The sequence below is a fragment of the Lucilia sericata genome, unplaced genomic scaffold, assembly GCF_015586225.1.
Source record: "Lucilia sericata isolate MDLA Ls3-8-SP2 unplaced genomic scaffold, ASM1558622v1 Contig000335F_arrow, whole genome shotgun sequence".
NCBI lineage: Eukaryota > Metazoa > Arthropoda > Insecta > Diptera > Calliphoridae > Lucilia > Lucilia sericata.
The window spans coordinates 122,631-140,824 of record NW_023994355.1 but is presented as its reverse complement, the minus strand read 5'-3'; the positions used below and the strand labels follow the sequence as shown (position 1 = coordinate 140,824).

General features: G+C 24.8%; 1 protein-coding gene across 2 annotated transcripts in view; it reads right to left on the bottom strand.

The window, feature by feature from the left end:
* LOC119603781 (protein hedgehog) overlaps positions 1-18,194 on the bottom strand; it is a 47,410-nt gene that overhangs the window by 15,286 nt on the left and 13,930 nt on the right. The window contains exon 2 of one of the 2 annotated variants that reach the window (XM_037955955.1): positions 10,809-11,441. In XM_037955955.1, the coding sequence (XP_037811883.1) occupies positions 10,809-11,342 (534 nt within the window). In that variant the 5' untranslated portion in view covers positions 11,343-11,441. Of the gene's footprint in view, positions 1-10,808; positions 11,755-18,194 lie in introns of those variants that run through there. The other variant, XM_037955954.1, reaches the window with a different exon arrangement.

Below are 18,194 nucleotides of genomic sequence, written 5' to 3'. Positions count from 1 at the left end.
ACGTAAATTGTCAGCATTAAATAAAATTGTTTATTATTTTTTCTCCATAATTCATTAGAATTTTTAATAATGAAAAATAATATAAGTAAACAAAACAAAAAAAAAAAAAAAACTCTAAGATTTATCAAAAAATACTTGAATTTAAACAAAGAAATCTAAAAATACTTAACATATAGATTGTTTTTTTAAATAAAAAGACAAACAAAGGAATTTATTAGCTAAAATAAAAACATCATATTAAGCAATTTTCTTAAACATTTTAGTACACTTTAAGCTTTTTTAAAGTTTTATTAAATAACTTATTTTCAAATTAAAACAAAAATTAATTTTTAAAAATTTAAACACTTAAGGTCTTATTCATAAGCTTTTATTAAAGGTTTATAAATCAAAATTTTCATACAAAATTTGTGCTATAAACCTTTGACCAAATTTTAAGACAATTTCTAAAAATCTTTAAAACTAAGTTTACATTGAAATAATTTTTTTTTAAATTTTGTTTACAAGTAAACCGGTTGAACTTTTAAACAAAACTTTTTCAACTTTTTCATTTCGTTTAAAAATAGAATTTTAAAAAAATTTTTTATATAACATGAATTTTGAGTTCGACAAAATATTAAAGTAATTTTCTTAAAATCTTTTAAAAATACGATTTTTATTAAATAAAATTTTTTAAAAAAAATTGTAGTTAAAAGTAAATCTATTAAACTTTTAAACAAAGTAAAATTTTTTCGATTCGTTTAAAACTGAATTTAAATTTTTTTTATATTTTGTGTTAAAAGTTATAGAAGCCATTTTCTTAAAATCTTTTAAAAATATGTTTTTTTTAAATAATTTTTTTTTAATAATTTTATTTGAAATTTAACATGTTAAATTTTACAATAAATTAAGAATTTTTTAATTTTAAATAAAAATTAATTTTTTAAACAATTTTTAAAGTAACATGTTTTGGTACAGAAAAAAATTTAAGTGATTTTTTTTAAAAACCTGAGAAAATATGTTTTTCTTAAAATAAAATTTTAGAAATAATTTTATTTAAAAGCTAACAAGTTAAATTTTCTTACAAAATAAGAACTTTTTGATTTTCCATAAAAATAGATTTTTAAAAAAGTTTTAATATTAAAAAAATTTGAGTCAGAAAAAAATTTTTTGAAAACCTAAGAAAATGTGATTTTCTTAAAATAGAATTTTAGAAATAATTTTATTTGAAAGTTATTATATAGAATTTTCTTATAAAATAAAAGTTTTTTGATTTTCGATAAAAAGTAATTTTTTAAAAAATTTTACAAATTTTGAGTCAGAAAAAAATTTTTTGTGATTTTTTTTGGAAAACCTAAGAAAATATGATTTTATTAAAATAAAATTTTAGAAATACTTTTATTTAAAAGATTTTGTATAGAATTTTCTCACAAAATAAGATTATTTTAAATTAGCAATAAAAATTAATTTTTAAAAAATTTTTAAAATTTTACATATTTAAATCAGATAAATTGTTTGTGATTTTTTTAAAATTTAAAAAAATATGATTTCGTTAAAATAAAATTTTATAAATAATTTTATTTAAAAGTTTTTTTTTATAGAATTTTCTTATAAAATAACAATATCTTAAATTCCAATAAAAATAAATTTTTTAAAAAATTTTTAAATTTTAAAAAATTTTGATTCAGAAAAAAATTTTTTGTGATTTATTGAAAACCTAAGAAAATATGATTTTCTTAAAATAGACTTTTTAAAATAATTTTATTTGAAAGTTATTATATTAAATTTTCTTACAAAATATGAAACTTTTGATTTTCAATACAAAATTAATTTTTAAAAAAAAATTTTTAAATTTTTGAAAAAAAATTAAGTGATTTTTTTTTTTAACCAAAAAAACACGATTTTTTAAATAATTTTATTTAATAGGAAATAAGATAAATTTTTTAATAAAATAAAAACATTTAAATTTTTATTTAAAATAATTTTTTAAACAATTTTTAAAATTTTTTAGATTTCGAGTTTAATAGAAACTTTAAGTGATTTCTTTAAAACTAGAGAAAATATGATTTTATAAATATAGAAATTTCAAAATTATTTTATTTAATGGTAGACAATTTGAAATTTATATAAAATAAAACTTTTTGAATTTTTAACCAAAAACTGATTTTATAAGAATTTTTAAAAATTGAAAAATTTTTTGGATTATTGAAACATAATTTTTTATAAATATTAAAAGGTGTTATTAAAGAGCAAATGTCATGAAATTAATATAAAATTTTATAATATAGAATTTTAGCAGGAAATTTATTTAAAAAAAAATATTGTAAATTTCTAAAAATGTGTGAGTTCTTTTTTAATAAAAATCTTAAAAAATTAATAATAAATTTTGGAAAAAAAACTTATATAACAAATTCCCATAATTTATCACTTGCAAACAAAAAAAAACCATTTCAATTTTATTTTAATTAATTGTTGCATATTAAAACAATGACAAACAAAATTTGTTAGCCAAACCAAAACAATTTGATAATAAATGATGTTCGGCCTAAACCGAAGAAAAAAAAATACATTTCAAAACGATACAATATCTGCATAAACGTTTAAATTCTTAAAACTCAAAATAAAAAGGATCAAAATCTTTAAAATGTGCAATAAAATAATGATCAACACCATAATGACAACGATTTATGATGCAGCCATAAAACGGATTTTTTTTGTTTCCACTGGACCCTGGACTAAATGAATGACTGAAGGTGAATGAGTGTCTGATATATAGTGAGTGGATTTTTGCACATAAGCATAAATTTTACACTTCTAGGGAATTTTTCTTTACAGACTAAAGTTATGCAGGTAATATTTATTTATAAACCAAACAATTTGTTAATGAATATTTGTATAATAAATAATGAATGAGTGCAGTGGAGTGCAGTTAATAAAAAAGAAGAATGTTTTCAGTTTAATACGCGAGTTTGTATACTTAAATACAGAAAAAAAATGAAAATCTTAAATTTCATAAATTACATTGAACATGGTATTTTAATGTAATACGATATTTAAACTGTTATGTTTTCTCTTCTACTACTCCACAAAATGTTCATTCAGTTCTTTGTTTAGAAAAAAAGGGCTTTTCAATCAAATTTCAAATCATAAACAAAAAAATTTTTTTTGATGAATTATGAAATCCTATTAAAAAATAAAAATGTTTAGTGGTATGTAAGACAAAAAAAAAAAAATGTTGAAAGATGTTTAACTAATGATAAGCTTAAATGTTGATGATGTCACTCTTAATTTGTCTACAAATGCTTTGACGTCCCAAGAAAAGATAAACCCCATTGCCCTTATCTTTAAACAGCCTTTAACGCGAAGGTATAAATAAATCTCACAACTGATCAGCATCTAAACGTGGGAACTCTTGTTGACTTTTCATAATTTCAATTTCCATTTGATTACAGTTTAACTTCTTAAACAAATAAACACTGGAAATCTTTATTGAAAACAAACAAAACTTTGGCAATGGGAATGAATTTAAAGCAGTAGAAGACAATAAAAAATTAAAAATTTCAAATTAATTTTTTGCCCATAAAAAAAATTTTATACAATTTATCAACACTAGTCCATCAAACTTCAATATTGATTTATGTTATGGCTATATAAATAAATTTAGTTTAAAAAATCTAAACAAATTGCTCAGTTTTGCATATTGTCTGTCTTATCTAAGATGTCATCATGCATATGAAATATTTTCTAACACTCATTTCAAGGGATATCATTGGTTTTTTAATGGTTTTAGTTGTATTTATTGATTTTTTGTTGTTGTTTTATTACAAATTTGATACTTTTTTTAAATTTTGACGTTTTTAAAAGCATCCAATTTAAGTATTACCGACAAGCGGCTCTTGAATAAAACTCAAAACTTTTATGAACAATTTTTATATTATATGACTAGTTAAGACCAATGCAAATATAATAAAAGCTTTATAGAAGGAAAAAAGTATAATAAAAAATACTATATAAGCATATCAGATTGCACAGCTACAAATTTGTTAACCCATTAGGGAGCTAAATTAAGAATTCTTTAAGAGTTATATTTAAAATGCTGTAAAATCTTTAATTCTAAAGCTAAATTTTTATTTAAAGCTGTTTTGTAAAGCTTAATACTTTAATTTATTATAAAAAGAAAAATGTTTTCAATTGTTTAACAAATAAAATTTTGTTAAATTTTTGAAATTTTATAAAAATGTAGGAATTTGGAAAAAAAAATTAGTTAAATTTTCAAAACTCTGTAAAATTGTTAATAATCAAGTTAAAGTGTAGATTTAAATTTTATTTGAAAGCTTAATACTTTAATTTATAATAAAATAAAAATCACTAAATTCTAACTAAAAATAAAATGTTGGTAAATTTTTAAAAATTCGTAAAAAACTCAAATCAAAACTAGGTTTTTGAAGCAAAATATATAAAAAAATGAAGGAAAGTAAAAAATGAGCAAAATAAATAAACAATACCAAGCTGAAATTTACAAAAAAACAGAAATTTATGTAAAAAACGCCAAAATAAAATAAGCGTTTTTAAAAGCACTAATTTTAATTAAGCGTTTTTTCTTAAAAATTTTGACAAATTATTAAAAATCCAGCAATTTGTTGTAGAATACATAAACAAAACTTATTTTTATTGAAATAAAATCACTAAAATTTTAACAAAACTATTTTGAATTTTTTTTAAATTGCAATATTTTAAGTTTAAAGGATTAATTTTTAAAACTAGGTAGACATATGTAGGGATGTCTGGCAAAATAATCAAAAAATTCTAAAGATCTGCCATAGTATAACATACAACATACCGGCAAGTCATTGTAGCAAATTTAATTTGCTCAATCAATCGCGCCTTAAACGCAAAACATCACAAAATATAAACAAAATTTTTTAATCACACATCAGGGATTATGGCGCTTATCGTTTCAATTTCAAATGAAATACAACAACAACGACAACAACAAACATATATACATATAAATAACTATAGAGAGAGAGGATTAAAAACGCAATATAAAGGCCACTTAAAAAAAAGTGAAAAGAAATATACAAAAAAGTTAATAGATCTTTATTAATGTCATTAAAATGACGCCTTCTGGCAGTTGAAGATCATTTTTATGATGAGTAATATTAACTACACAAAATAAGAAAATTGATTTTTTTTCTCCAAAAAAACAATTAATTAAAAAAAATATAGTTTATTTTATAAGCCAAATATTGGAATGCTTTTCTTAAGGTGCCATCCCCATTCATAAGTATTTATGTATGTTTTTTATAACCCTGTTTTGTTGCATGTTTATAATTAATAATCAACATGCTTCTCTTTTTTTTGAAAGAAAAAAGGTCTGTAAAAGCGCCAACAAGCGTCAAAATATTATTCTAAAATGCACCATCACTTTTGTTGGTTAAGCATTATGTGATGGACTAAGTGATGCCCATTAAGGTAGAGATTAAATTATAATGAAAAAAAACAGCCACACACAACAAAAAATTGTTGGCTATTGTGTGATTTTGTGGGTTTAATAACCATAGATGTGTTGCTAGTGGTCCAGAAAAGATCCGTCAACACAAACCAACCAACAAAAAAATAAAAAAAAAAAAACATCATGTTCAAATGCGCAGTGTATAAAAATTAAATAAGATTAAAATACTTGTACCCCCGAAAAAAAAATCTGTTAAGAAAGAAAAGAAAAATGACAACATGCAATCTAAAGCAGATAATAACAACAAAACAAGCATCTACTACAGAAATAAAAAAAAAATAAGAAACCTTTGGGAACGTAGAAAAAAAATTTAACCCAGCCAAAGGAAACAAGCTTAAATGCATATGAGCAAGTTTGTAGCTAAACTTTTTTTTGTTAATCTGTTAAATCAAACAAATAAAATTCCTAAGAAGTTGAAAAGACTTTATGTCAAAAATTTGCTTTAAAAAAATACAATAAATAGAGAATTTATAAGCAAACATCACTCATCATTTTTTAATCATTTCAAAATGTTATGACAAATTTCAATTAAGCTAACTGCCAAAAAAAGAGAAGCTTTTGATCTACTTAGTTCATTTTAGCAAAGATTAGTAAGCAAAATTTTTGCAAAAAAAGAATAAAATTCTAAAATTTGAAAAACTTAAGCTAACTTTTTGATAATTTCATATTTTATAGAAAACTTTTCCAAAATTCTATAAAATTTAAAATTAACAAATTTCGTAAAATTTTGGAATTTTAGTGAATTTTCAAAAAATTTTGTTTTTATTTTAAATTAAAAAATTTTCATAAAAATTCAAAATTCTTTTTTATCTCCTAAAATGCGTAAAAATAAAGTTATATTTCTGAATTTTATGAATTTTATAGAAAACTCTTTCAAAATGTTATAAAATTCCAATTTAACTAATTTGAAAAAGCTATGGAATTTTGGCGATTTTTTGGAAATCATGTACTCTCATAGAAAAAAATAGAATGACTAAAATTTTTATTTTAACAAAAAATTATGCTAGAAATTTAAAAAACATTTTATAGAAAACTGTTTCAGAAGGTTTGAAATTTCAAAATAAGTAAGTTTTATAGAAATTAGTTTCAGAACTTTATCAAATTTTAATAATTTTTTAATTTTTTTAAAGTTGGAAAAAATGCAAAATTCTTATTTGTCTCCCAAAATGTGTAAAAATTAAGTTAAACTTTTGAAATTTATTTATTTCATAGAAAACTATTTCAAAATGTTATAAAATTAAAATTTAACTAATTTGCAAAAGTTTTGGAATTTTGGCGATTTTTTAAAAATTATGTATGTTCTCATATTAAAAAACAACTGAAGTTTTTATTTGAATTCTAAATTTAGAACAAACTATGCTAGAAATTTCAAAATAACTAAATTTTATAGAAATCGGTTTCAGAGCGTTATCAAATTTTCTTAAATTTTGATTTTTTGAAAAAATTTGTAATTTTTTTTAAAGTTGAAAAAATCAAAATTCTTATTTGTCTCCCAAAATGTGCAAAAATTAAGTTAGACTTTTGAAATTTGTTTATTTCTTAGAAAACTATTTCAAAATTTTATAAAATTAAAATTTAACTAATTTCAAAAAGTTTTGGAATTTTGGCGATTTTTTTAAAATCATGCAACTTTATCAAATTTAAGAATTTTATAAAAAATATAAGCTAGAGCTAAATCTTTGAAATATTAGCATTTCAGAGCATGCAGAGCACTCATTATATTATAAAATCAAAATTAAAAGATTTAAAATCATTTTGAAATTTTGGTGATTTATTGAAAATTTAAAATTTTTCAAAAATAAAAAAAAAAAATTTTTTTTTCTAACAAAAGTTTCATATTGATAATGTTTCGAAATATTATAAAATATTGTTCAACTAATTTTGTAAAATTTACAAATTTTTAAAAATTTTAAAATTTTGTACAAATGTTTCTTTAAAAATTTCTTTTCCTTTCTATTTTTCCTTGTTATTATTTCTATTCAAAGATAAAAATCCTTAGCTCCCTGAGCTAAGAGTTTGTTTTCACAACAATTTTTCTGCTTAACAAAAACCAATGTCAAATAGTAGTTTTCAACAACGACTAGTAGTCAGCAGTAGTCACAATAAAAGCAGTTAAAATTTGTACATCCTTGACATTAAATTGTGTGAATGTCCTTGCTAGAGACACAAACGAATATTTGTACTTTGTCTTTTTTTTTTTTTTGTTTAATATAAAAGGTTACAGAATGTTTACAAAATGTTTTTACGCACAAAAAGAACACATGAGCAGTAGAAATAGGAAAAAAGTAAAATGACCCTGAAAATTGGCGACCTCGAATTCTTAGTTAATGAAACGAAACTAAACGCGATTTGTTACACATTCTGCTACTATTTTATAATTTTAAACAAATATTTAAAACGGGTACTTTGTGACTTATGACCTTGGCCTAGCGTTAGAAAAAAGGATATATTAAAAAAATATAGATATTATGTTAACCTTGACTATATGTCTGGGTGTTTATAGTTTTGGCGCATTTCAAATTTTATTTCATCGAACTTTGTCAAACTGTTAACTGTTTCACACTGTGTTTGTTTGGAACTAAAGTTATATAAATACATTTCAAGGTTTTGGCAACTGCAACTTGTTTAAATACTACTGTTTAAAAAAAATATATTATCCAAAAAGTCAATTTAATTTGAAGGACAATTTTGTTCGAGACACGCGTCTGCTGCCATAAATTCAATTGTTTAGAAATTTTTGTTATTATTTACAGCTAGCTGTTAATAAAATCTTAGCTATAAAATTTTTAAGTTTTTTGAAATTAAAATTTATTTGTGCAAAAATGTCTATAAATTATGTGAAAAACAAATGTTTTACTTTAAACAATTTTTATGCAAAAGGGGTTAAGTGTCATTTTGTTTAAGTTTGTTTTTGATATAAAGGTAGTTAGCACTTTTTGCTTTTTGTTTATATATTTTTTTATTGACTATTTAGCGCTTTAACTCTCCTACCTGGTTTTGTCAAAATGATAAGATAAGTTTTCTTAAAGCATTTGTATTTTTTTTGCAATACACTGAGAAAATTTATGAAAAACAATTATTGTAAGTAAAAATCCAAAAAATATAAATTATTTTATTTAATTTAAAGACATTTTTCACTTTTTACAACCAATTCTCTACAATAATTTTATTGAAGTGTGTGCAAAGTGTGTGGTGTTTTTTCGCTCAGTGTCTTTGGCTATTAGTTTGTAATTATTTAGTAGTTCATAAAAGAAAATATGTTTATGAACGTCTGTCATGTTTGCTAATAACAGTTAATATTATTTTATGACTGTGTATTTCATAGAAAAACAGTTGTAAATTGTTTTTTATCACCTGCGATAAAAAATATGTTTTTTCTTTCTTGCAGTTTATAGAAAATTGCATTAAAAAAATCTTCATTAATAAATGTTTTGCAGTTAAAATGCAATAAACTATAAAATATTTGAAGTTATAAAACTTAAACTTTAGTTAAGTTAAGTTTTGATTTGGTTTATAACAAGATTTGGCTGCTAAAACTGTTATAACATGATTACATAGTTTAAACTTTAAATAACTAAAGTTTAAGTTTAATTTAAGCTAAAGAAAAGATTTTCATTTATAAATGTTTTGCAGTAAAAATGCAATAAACTATAAAATTTTGAAACTATAAAACTAAACTTTAGTTAAACAAAGCTTAATTTGGTTTAAAACAAGATTTGGCCGCTGAAACTGTTTTAACATGATTTCACAGCTTAAACTTAAAATAACTAAAGTTTAAATTTAATTTAAGCTAAAGAAAAGTTTTTCATTAATAAATGTTTTGCAGTTTAAAAGCTATAAAACTTAAACTTTAGTTAAACTAAGTTTAATTTGGTTTCAAACAAGATTTTACTGCTAAAACATTTATACCATGATTTTCAGTTTAAACTTTAAATAACTGAAGTTTAGGTTTAATTTAAGCTTATTAAACTCAGCTTAAAGAGCAAATATCTTAAAGCTAAGTTTAATACTTTTTATTAAAAACTAAATATTTTAAACTTTAAAACAATTTTAGTTTAAAGTTGTATTTTAAATTTTAAACTAAGTTTAGTTAAGTTCTATTTGGAAATTTAACAGTTTTTAAACCCAAATTTTTGTTTTAAAATAATCTTGTTCAAAGATATTGTAATTTTTAACAAAAGTTTAAACTTTATGTTTAACTTGTGTTTAAGCTTTATTAAACTAAAGTTTAGTTTTCAATTTTAAAAATTTTCTTGATTAAAGATTTAATAAACTTAAACTAACTAGAGTTTAGTTAACTGTCTTTAGAATTTTCTTTAAAATAAGAAATTTTTATTAAAATTTTATATGATTAAACTTGGTTTAACTGACTTTGAACAAATATAAAACTAAACTAAACCTAAAACTTAAAACTAAACAAAACTGAAAGCTTAACAATTTAAACTTAAAAGAACTTTAACTAAAGTTTAATTAAGCTTGGTTTAGCTAACGAATTAAATGAGAAACTAAAACAATATTGAAGATACTCACATTACGGAGTTTAAACTAAGTTTAAACTTAAAGTTGTTTTATAGTTTAAACTTACATGATTTCAATCTTTAAAACAAATATTGTTTTTATTAGCATGAACCCATTTTCTCAATATTTCGATTAATTTATAACAATTTGTTTATTAACAATTTATCTGTTTTGTTAATAAACAATAATTTAAGTTAAACAAATACAAAATGTTTCTATTTATCGTGTGTGTGTGTGTGTAAATTTGCAATTGGATCAAATTGCTTATAATTGTTTAGATTAAAAGTTTATTGCACCGTTTAAACAAAAATTTAGAACCCACTACAGCACACACTCTCTTGGCGACAAACAGCAAATATAAATGGCAAAAAAATGCAATAATAACAACAACTATAATAATATTTATAATGAAAATAAAATGTTGAAGTTTATTATAGCTGCTTACAATTGTTTATCAATAGTATTAACAAATAATTAAGATCAATACAAAAAAACGGAAAAGGAATAAAAAACCGATTACATTACTTAATAAAACACAGAGAAAAATGATCGATTTAAGAAACAATTAAAAAATAAAGAAAATTTTAATAAAATTTTTTCAATATTTTTGAAATTTAAAAAAAAAAATCTAAAATTTTCTCGGTGTAATAAAGTATTTCTAGTTAAGTGTTTAGTATTTATAGTTAATCCCTAATAAATAACTTTTTCCCCGGCCATTTAATGTTTAAATATGCGCGATAAGATAAATCAATAAAAATTTCTTAGGAATTTTGCAAAAAAAAATAATTCAAATACTTACCCTGGTCATAACATGATCGGCACCGGTACCCTCCTCATCCTTAAATATAATATCTCGATTATTGTTAAATTCCAATTTTTTAAATTTAGCCGAATCACGATTGATGGCACCTTCGCTAATACCCGATGCTCCCAATGTTTGTTCGGACATATTTGGTACATGCTGTTTAAATACTAAAGGGGTTAATTTACGTTTTGGTCTAGGACCGCCAATACCTCGACCGGGACCACAGCCAGCGGCTGTTGAGAATAGATTCAATAAAAGCAGGAAAGTGCAGAGGCGTTTTAGGGTTAAGGCCGTTGAAGAGCTGGTTGTAGTTGTTGTTTTTGTGTTGGCAGAGGTATTATTATTATTACTGCTTATTTGGGAAGTTTGTGGGTTATAGCTGTGTTGTTTTGTAGAGCTGCTGCTGGTGTTTAAGGCCGCTGAGGAGAGGGAGGATAAGGAGAAGCAGTTGTTGAGGCAGATGTGACAATTTTTGCAGGTTATAACATTAGTGCCTTCTAGGCAGGGTACTCGTAATACGAATTCCATTTTGTTTGATTTATATATATCGGTTTATGGGTGTTTTTTTTTTAATATAATAATCCCCGTGTTAGGTTTTTTATTAAGTTTTTTTTTACTTTTAAAACACTTTTTTAAAAAAAGAGCATATTATTTTCTTTCAATTTCTTTACAATTTATTTCAAATTTTCTTGAATAACACAAACTTTCCTTTAATTATTAAAGCTCTTTTTTATATTTTTAAATATTTTTTATTTAAATCTCATTTAATTTGTTAATTTTTTTCATTAAATCCTCAATAACACTTAAAAAACTTTTTTTATTTAAAAAAAACATTTACGTTAAAATTTCTTTCTATTTGAGAAATTCAAATTTTTAAAAACTGTTATATTTAAAACTACTTTATATATTCTTTTTGAACACGCTCAGAACGACCGTTGCGCTCGCTTACTGATTGACAAATGACATTACTAAACGAGGGTGCTTTCAAGAACCCCGTACGCAACGAATATTTTTTTCGTTTCGATACTTGTTGTTGTAATTTTTCTGCTGTTTATCCTACTCTGCTGGCTATTACTGTTATCTGCTTAAAAATATTTTCATACACAAATACAGCAGCAACAACAACATCAGCAACCGAAGTTATTTACTTACCTTTTTAGTATCTTTTATTTTACACTCAAGAAATCTCAAAGAAATGAATTCTCTAGCTATGTTCACTCATTTAAATATTCAAACTACATACGTAAATTCCCTAATAGTTCATTCAGTCACTTTAACACATTCATTCAATCTTTATCATGCCTGTGCGTAATTCTCTTAGAAAACACTCAGATATGAGTGTTCATTTCTTATAAAGTTTTCAGGCAAAATGAATGAATGCAACACTATGCACAAAATGAACTCATTTGCACCATACTACACACACATACTAAAAGTAGTAGTACACCAGCTACCAGAAAGAGACAACCATCTCTCATTTGCTCACTTTACATTATCAATATACTCAATAGTTTACCTTTACAACAACTACAATAATCTATACCTCATTGTTACTCTCTCTCTTGCCTTAGGTGTATTAGTATGTTCCTATTTAAGTTTATTGGTATTGGTCCAAAACAAAACAAAAAACCTTAAATATTGGTAATATGTACTCAATACTTTACTTTTTTTCATAAAAAATATCATCATTTTAGTTTTTCGGTATTTTTGCTTACATCTTCTTTTATATGATTTTTCTTTTTCATTGTGGTTTTGCCAATTGGATATGCCGATTTTTTTCTCTTTAACCCTGCTTTTTTATATAAATGTTCATTTGACTGTTTTTTAGTTGTTATCAGTTTCAAATTATTTTTTTTTTTTTTTGTAATATTGTCACTTTTATGTGAGTTCTTGTTCAATTTGATAGGGAGTTTTTTGACATCTTTTAAGTGAATGAATGTTGAAAGTGTTCAAACATCTTGTTTATATATTGAAATTAACGGTTTATTTTAGATTTTTGACATATTTTTTTTTGTTTATATAGATTTTTTTCCGTGTTTGAAATACACTTGAGAAAAAATTTGTGTTAGCTGTATAATTAACATAAATTTGTATATTGACACTTTGGTAAAGAATCTAAAGTGTTGTTTATTTTTTGGAAAATTTAAACAAATTTTAGGAAATAGAGAATATTGCTAAGAATATTAAATGGAAAAATTTTAGATCTAGAACTAAAACTAGAGCAAACATGAACATATTAGTTTTCTTTTAACTGTTGAACAACATCCTTGGAAATAGAAATGTCATCATTACTCTTAGAACCCTTTCTCGGTACATTTTTGTGATTCTAAAGTACCTCTAACGATTTTTTTAAAGATACAATTCTTTGGCATACTAGTTCCACTAGTAGTTGAAAACATATCCAAAAGGTAAAAATGCCTTTAAACATTTATGTATGCAGATCCCTAAGGAATTGAAACACGATTATACGGATTATGTAGAAAATATAAAAAAATGTCGCATTCAGCAGTTATATTAATATAGATATATTTATATCTCTCTGAAAAAGAGATAATAATGGCTGACATACATCTAACAATTTCGAACAAAAATATCTCTGAAATGAACTAGTTTCAGAACTATTCTAAAGTTGTTATTCCTTCAAGCTTCCCTAAACAAGTTTCGAGAACAATTCCATAAAATGAATATAAACTCTTTAACGCTTTCCAAAGAACCAATTATGAGTGATATTTCCGTAAATTTTACAGAAATCCATACAAACTTGTTATATACCATAAATATGAAATGTTTCCTTTGCCTATATATATAAAGGCTAACATATTGAACCGATTGTTGTGAAATTTGTCACATCAAAAAATCTGTTCACGAAAAGATCTATAGGATATCAAAAAAGTTACTTTTGAATTCGAAACTCTTAAAGCTTAAAAATGGAAGTACGTATATGCTATGTCCACAGATCGGATCCATATTGTATAAGATGAAGCCAATACAGTTCGGCTATGCCATACATTTTAGGTAAATTTCGGATGTTGATTAGTTACATGAACATCAATATTATTTTCGAAATATTGCATTCAATGGGGGTAGGGTCTATTTGGCAGTTGGTTTATTTATAGACCAATCCACATAAATATTGGTAGGATTATTTTAGTTTCTATAAAATGTATTTATGGCGAATTTCATTGGTAGGACAGTAATTTCAAGCCAGTAATGAACGTTGAAGTAATTTTCTGAAGGAGATTAAGAGCCTATTAATGTAGGGTCAATTATGAACCGATGCTTATAAAATTTGTTAGAAAGATTTTGGTTTCTACATACATAATTTGTTTTTGTTTTTGTGGGCCTTTTTTTATTGACCCTACCAATTATATCCTGAACCTCGTGAAATTGTACGTGTAGAATTTTATCACTATATCGACATTTTAAAGACCGTTATGAGCATTAAACTCACTTTTTGAAGGGAGAAGGGTCAATTAAGGACCGATTTTGGTTAATATATATAATGAATGTTAAAGACATTTTTGAGGGCGACTTATATGGGGGTTAGGGTTAATTATTGACCAATCCATATAACATTTGGGAGAGAAACTTCGTATCGAATTTCATTGCTGTAATCGTATTTTCAAGCCAGTATTCAGAGTTAAAGTCATTTTCTGAAGGGGGCTTTAAATGATGTTCCGGTCATTTTAAATTTTGGAAGAAGAAGATTTTGTTTTGTATTTAATCACTGTACTCGTATTTTTAAGTAATTAATAAGCATTAAACTAATTTTCAACACACCGATAGCTGTATTCTTTTATGGAACTAAAGGCTATATCTGATCTCAAGCAACAAAGACAAACAACTTTCGAACCGATGAAACATTTTATATCGAATGAATATGAATTTTTACTAAAATAATAAATCAAAATATAACATAGAAGAAGTTCCTCAATCAAAAAACCCCCAACCAATGTTCAGTTTCTTCATAAAAATGTTTAATTGAAAAATGTGTAGAAATCTTTGATAACTACAGTTATAGGAAATCATTAAAAATACACAATTTGTTTTCTTATTTAATTCTTATGTAATTCGTCACTTTTTGGGATTAACACGAAGTTTGGAAAATTTTTGTCAAACTCGAACTCTTAACAAACTCTGGCGAATACTAACCACTGTCCAACATAATTCTTTGCCTAATTCCGTAACTGAAACTGATCACTTTGTAACTACAAGCATTTACCATTCGACCATCCAGATTTCGTTTAGTCTGATATTTCGATTTAACAATTTAAAGCATTTCGCTATACCATTTGATCGCCAAAGATCTTAAACGTGGAATACATCGTCCAATTTTTAAGGTCTCTCTACTAAATCTTTCGTAGAATAAGAATATATGTACTTCAATTCCCTATTGTTTCCATATAAAGGAGGATTATACATTCATTCTCCACATGGAAGATAGTTTATGATAACTTACGCCTAATCGAAATATTAAAACTCTATTAACGTCTACAAATATGTTGCAAAAACCTAAGAGCATAACAATTCTAGAAAATATTCTCAAAGCGATCATGCACATCAGCACACAGAATCTGTACTGTTTGCCAAAAGCTTATCAAATTATAAAATTCTCTAAAAAATCTCGATCACAACAATGTTATTTTGAAATATTAAAGACTTCCAGAGATATTATAAAATCCTTTAAGCAGCAAAGTCCGTTGGCACATTCCCAAAAATGTCCCTATTAACCAAAAAAATTATGTCAGACAAGGCTTTCTCTTACTCTACTGCTTATATTTCTAATGGACCTTCTATGTCACCAACCCTATCTGCTCTTATGAAGATGAGACAACATTTTTCATTCCGTTGAATTTTAGGTCAAGTCTTTTGAGATCGGGGCAATGAGGCAAAACATGAATGATTCGCTTAACCAAGACAACACTCTCCGAATGGGGACGTGAGAATAATGTCGACATCAACGCACACAAGACGCAATGTTGTGTCTTAACGCATGTCAGATCATGTTGCTTCAACTATATTTATAGGTGTTGTAAATATTAAGGAATCAGAAGCTTTTGATGTTTTGGTCATGAGAATCCAGTGTGAAGTTCGCTAGACTAAACATATTTTTCAAGCAAAGCATTCAATTGTCTCGGTTTTCCAAAACGGCGCAAGCTATACTTCTCTCCATCTAAACCATAAGCATACTCCTCGATTCAAGAACATACCTAGTTGTGATCGATTGGCCAGTAGATCTCACGATGCATTATAGAGGAAACTCGTTCTTTAGCAGTACTGTCCGTATGTGGAATAAATTTCCAGCACAGGTTCACAAACACTACTCCTCCCTTCTATAACCGACTTACCTAGTTCCATCACAATGTACTGCAGGAGTGGAGGTCATTCCCTGAGTGCTGGTCCTAAAGAAAAAAGATTTGTCGAGGTCATCAAAATAGCTATTTGTTTCTGAAATTAATTCATTGTTAATGTTTGGAAACAAGAAATAGTCACTTGGAGAATAGTGCTGATGAGTGACCAATTATTAGAGCAATTTATAGATTTATATCCCAATAAGTTGGCATAATATTATGTTGCTTTATCACTTTGAAGTCAGACAACCCATTGATTTTACTCTTATATACTCTTATAACGCACAAAAACTTGTTCACCAAACAGATCAGATTTGGTAAATAAAGTTAGCACTTCAAGAACAGTATCCAGAACTGCAATTCTAGTTCTAGTAAGATCTAAAATAATTAAACTATTGATACTGATCCCTACCCTTTACTAGCTATAGTATAAAAATCTCAATAAAAATTTACTATACGTATAGATTTCAAAACACAAATTTAGATTTTATAATATCGTTTTCAAAAAACTTTTCCCAAATGCAATACGAAACGCATTATTACCAAATAAATCCACAACTATTCATTATATAGCCATTTTGATCAAGAATCCAAAGCCATTTTGAAAGATCCAAAGCTTTGTATTACATTTAATAGTTCTATTTTCTATTAGAAAATCAACTAATTGATTAAAGTGTTATTAAATTTATCTACATTAACGCCTTAATAGCTATAATTAATTCAATTTCAGTCACTAACCCATTTATAGTTTTTAAAAGATTTTTTTTCGAAATTTATAACCGTTTTTCTGGAATGCCATTTCATTCATGCCACACATATTATATTATTTTATCTTGACACACATACAACAGGTGCGTGTTGTATATACATATGTATGTATATATGTATGTACATGGTTAAAAAACAAAAACTGGCTGCTGTAACCGTTCGTCATTCATGACTGAAAGTATTCATTGTCTTTCATTCTTTCACACTCACTTTTATTTAAATTAATTCTGAAAATAGTTAAACAGATATCAAACATTTGTTAGAGGTTAAAATAATACCAACAGTAAAAAAAAAGAAGAAGGTATGAATGACTTGGATGGTTTGGTTAAATATTTAATAATATGTATAGTGTTTTTTTACATAAAACAAACCATGTATACATACAAATGATTCCGAATGTAAGTTGATCTACACTTAAAGAAATTGTGTAACAGTATCAATTGAATCCCACTTAACAAGTCTAGGCGTCCTCCTAACTAATGAAGTAGTTTCAGAACTAAACTCTTCAATAGTGATCCGATGATCTGTAGTTGTAGAATAGAAGGATGTTAAGTCATCCTTCCTACTAAAGTATACATATTATACCAAATATTAAAGAGACTGCATTCTAAACTACTTAGGGACCCGAAAGTGACAACTAACTCTTCCCTCAACTAACGGGGCTGGCTTAAGTAACCAATTGACTTCTTTGTCTGCAGCTACCACTAAATTTTCAATACCATAAAGAACGGATTGGATATTTTTTTTTGAATTTTTCAGTCTTCAATATGAAAAAAAAAACTATAAATACAAAAGCAAATTTGAAAATGTTGGAATTTATGAATGTATGTATACATATGTTTATGTAAGTATGTAAACATGTATGTGTGGTATGTATGTATGTATGTGCTTGTAATATGTACGATTATTAATGTTTGAACTTTTCAATAATGAGCGGTGTGAGAACAAACATTTTATGTTAAAATCGACAAAGAAAAACATTTTTATTGGATACGAAGGCAAACTGAAAAGGAATTGAAATGATAAAGATATAAACTTTTAACAAAAGCCCTTTTTGGGGGGTACGGATGAGTGGGGTAGGCGAAATAATAGACCGATTTTAACCATTTTCAATAGGCTTCGTCAAAAGAAGAGTATGTACCAAATTATATTGAAAATTGCAACCTGTAGAACATTTTTATTACATTTTGTTTTAAATAGAAATTTTAAGAAACAATTTTCTTTTCAATGGAAACATTTTGATAAATTTAGTTTTTAATAT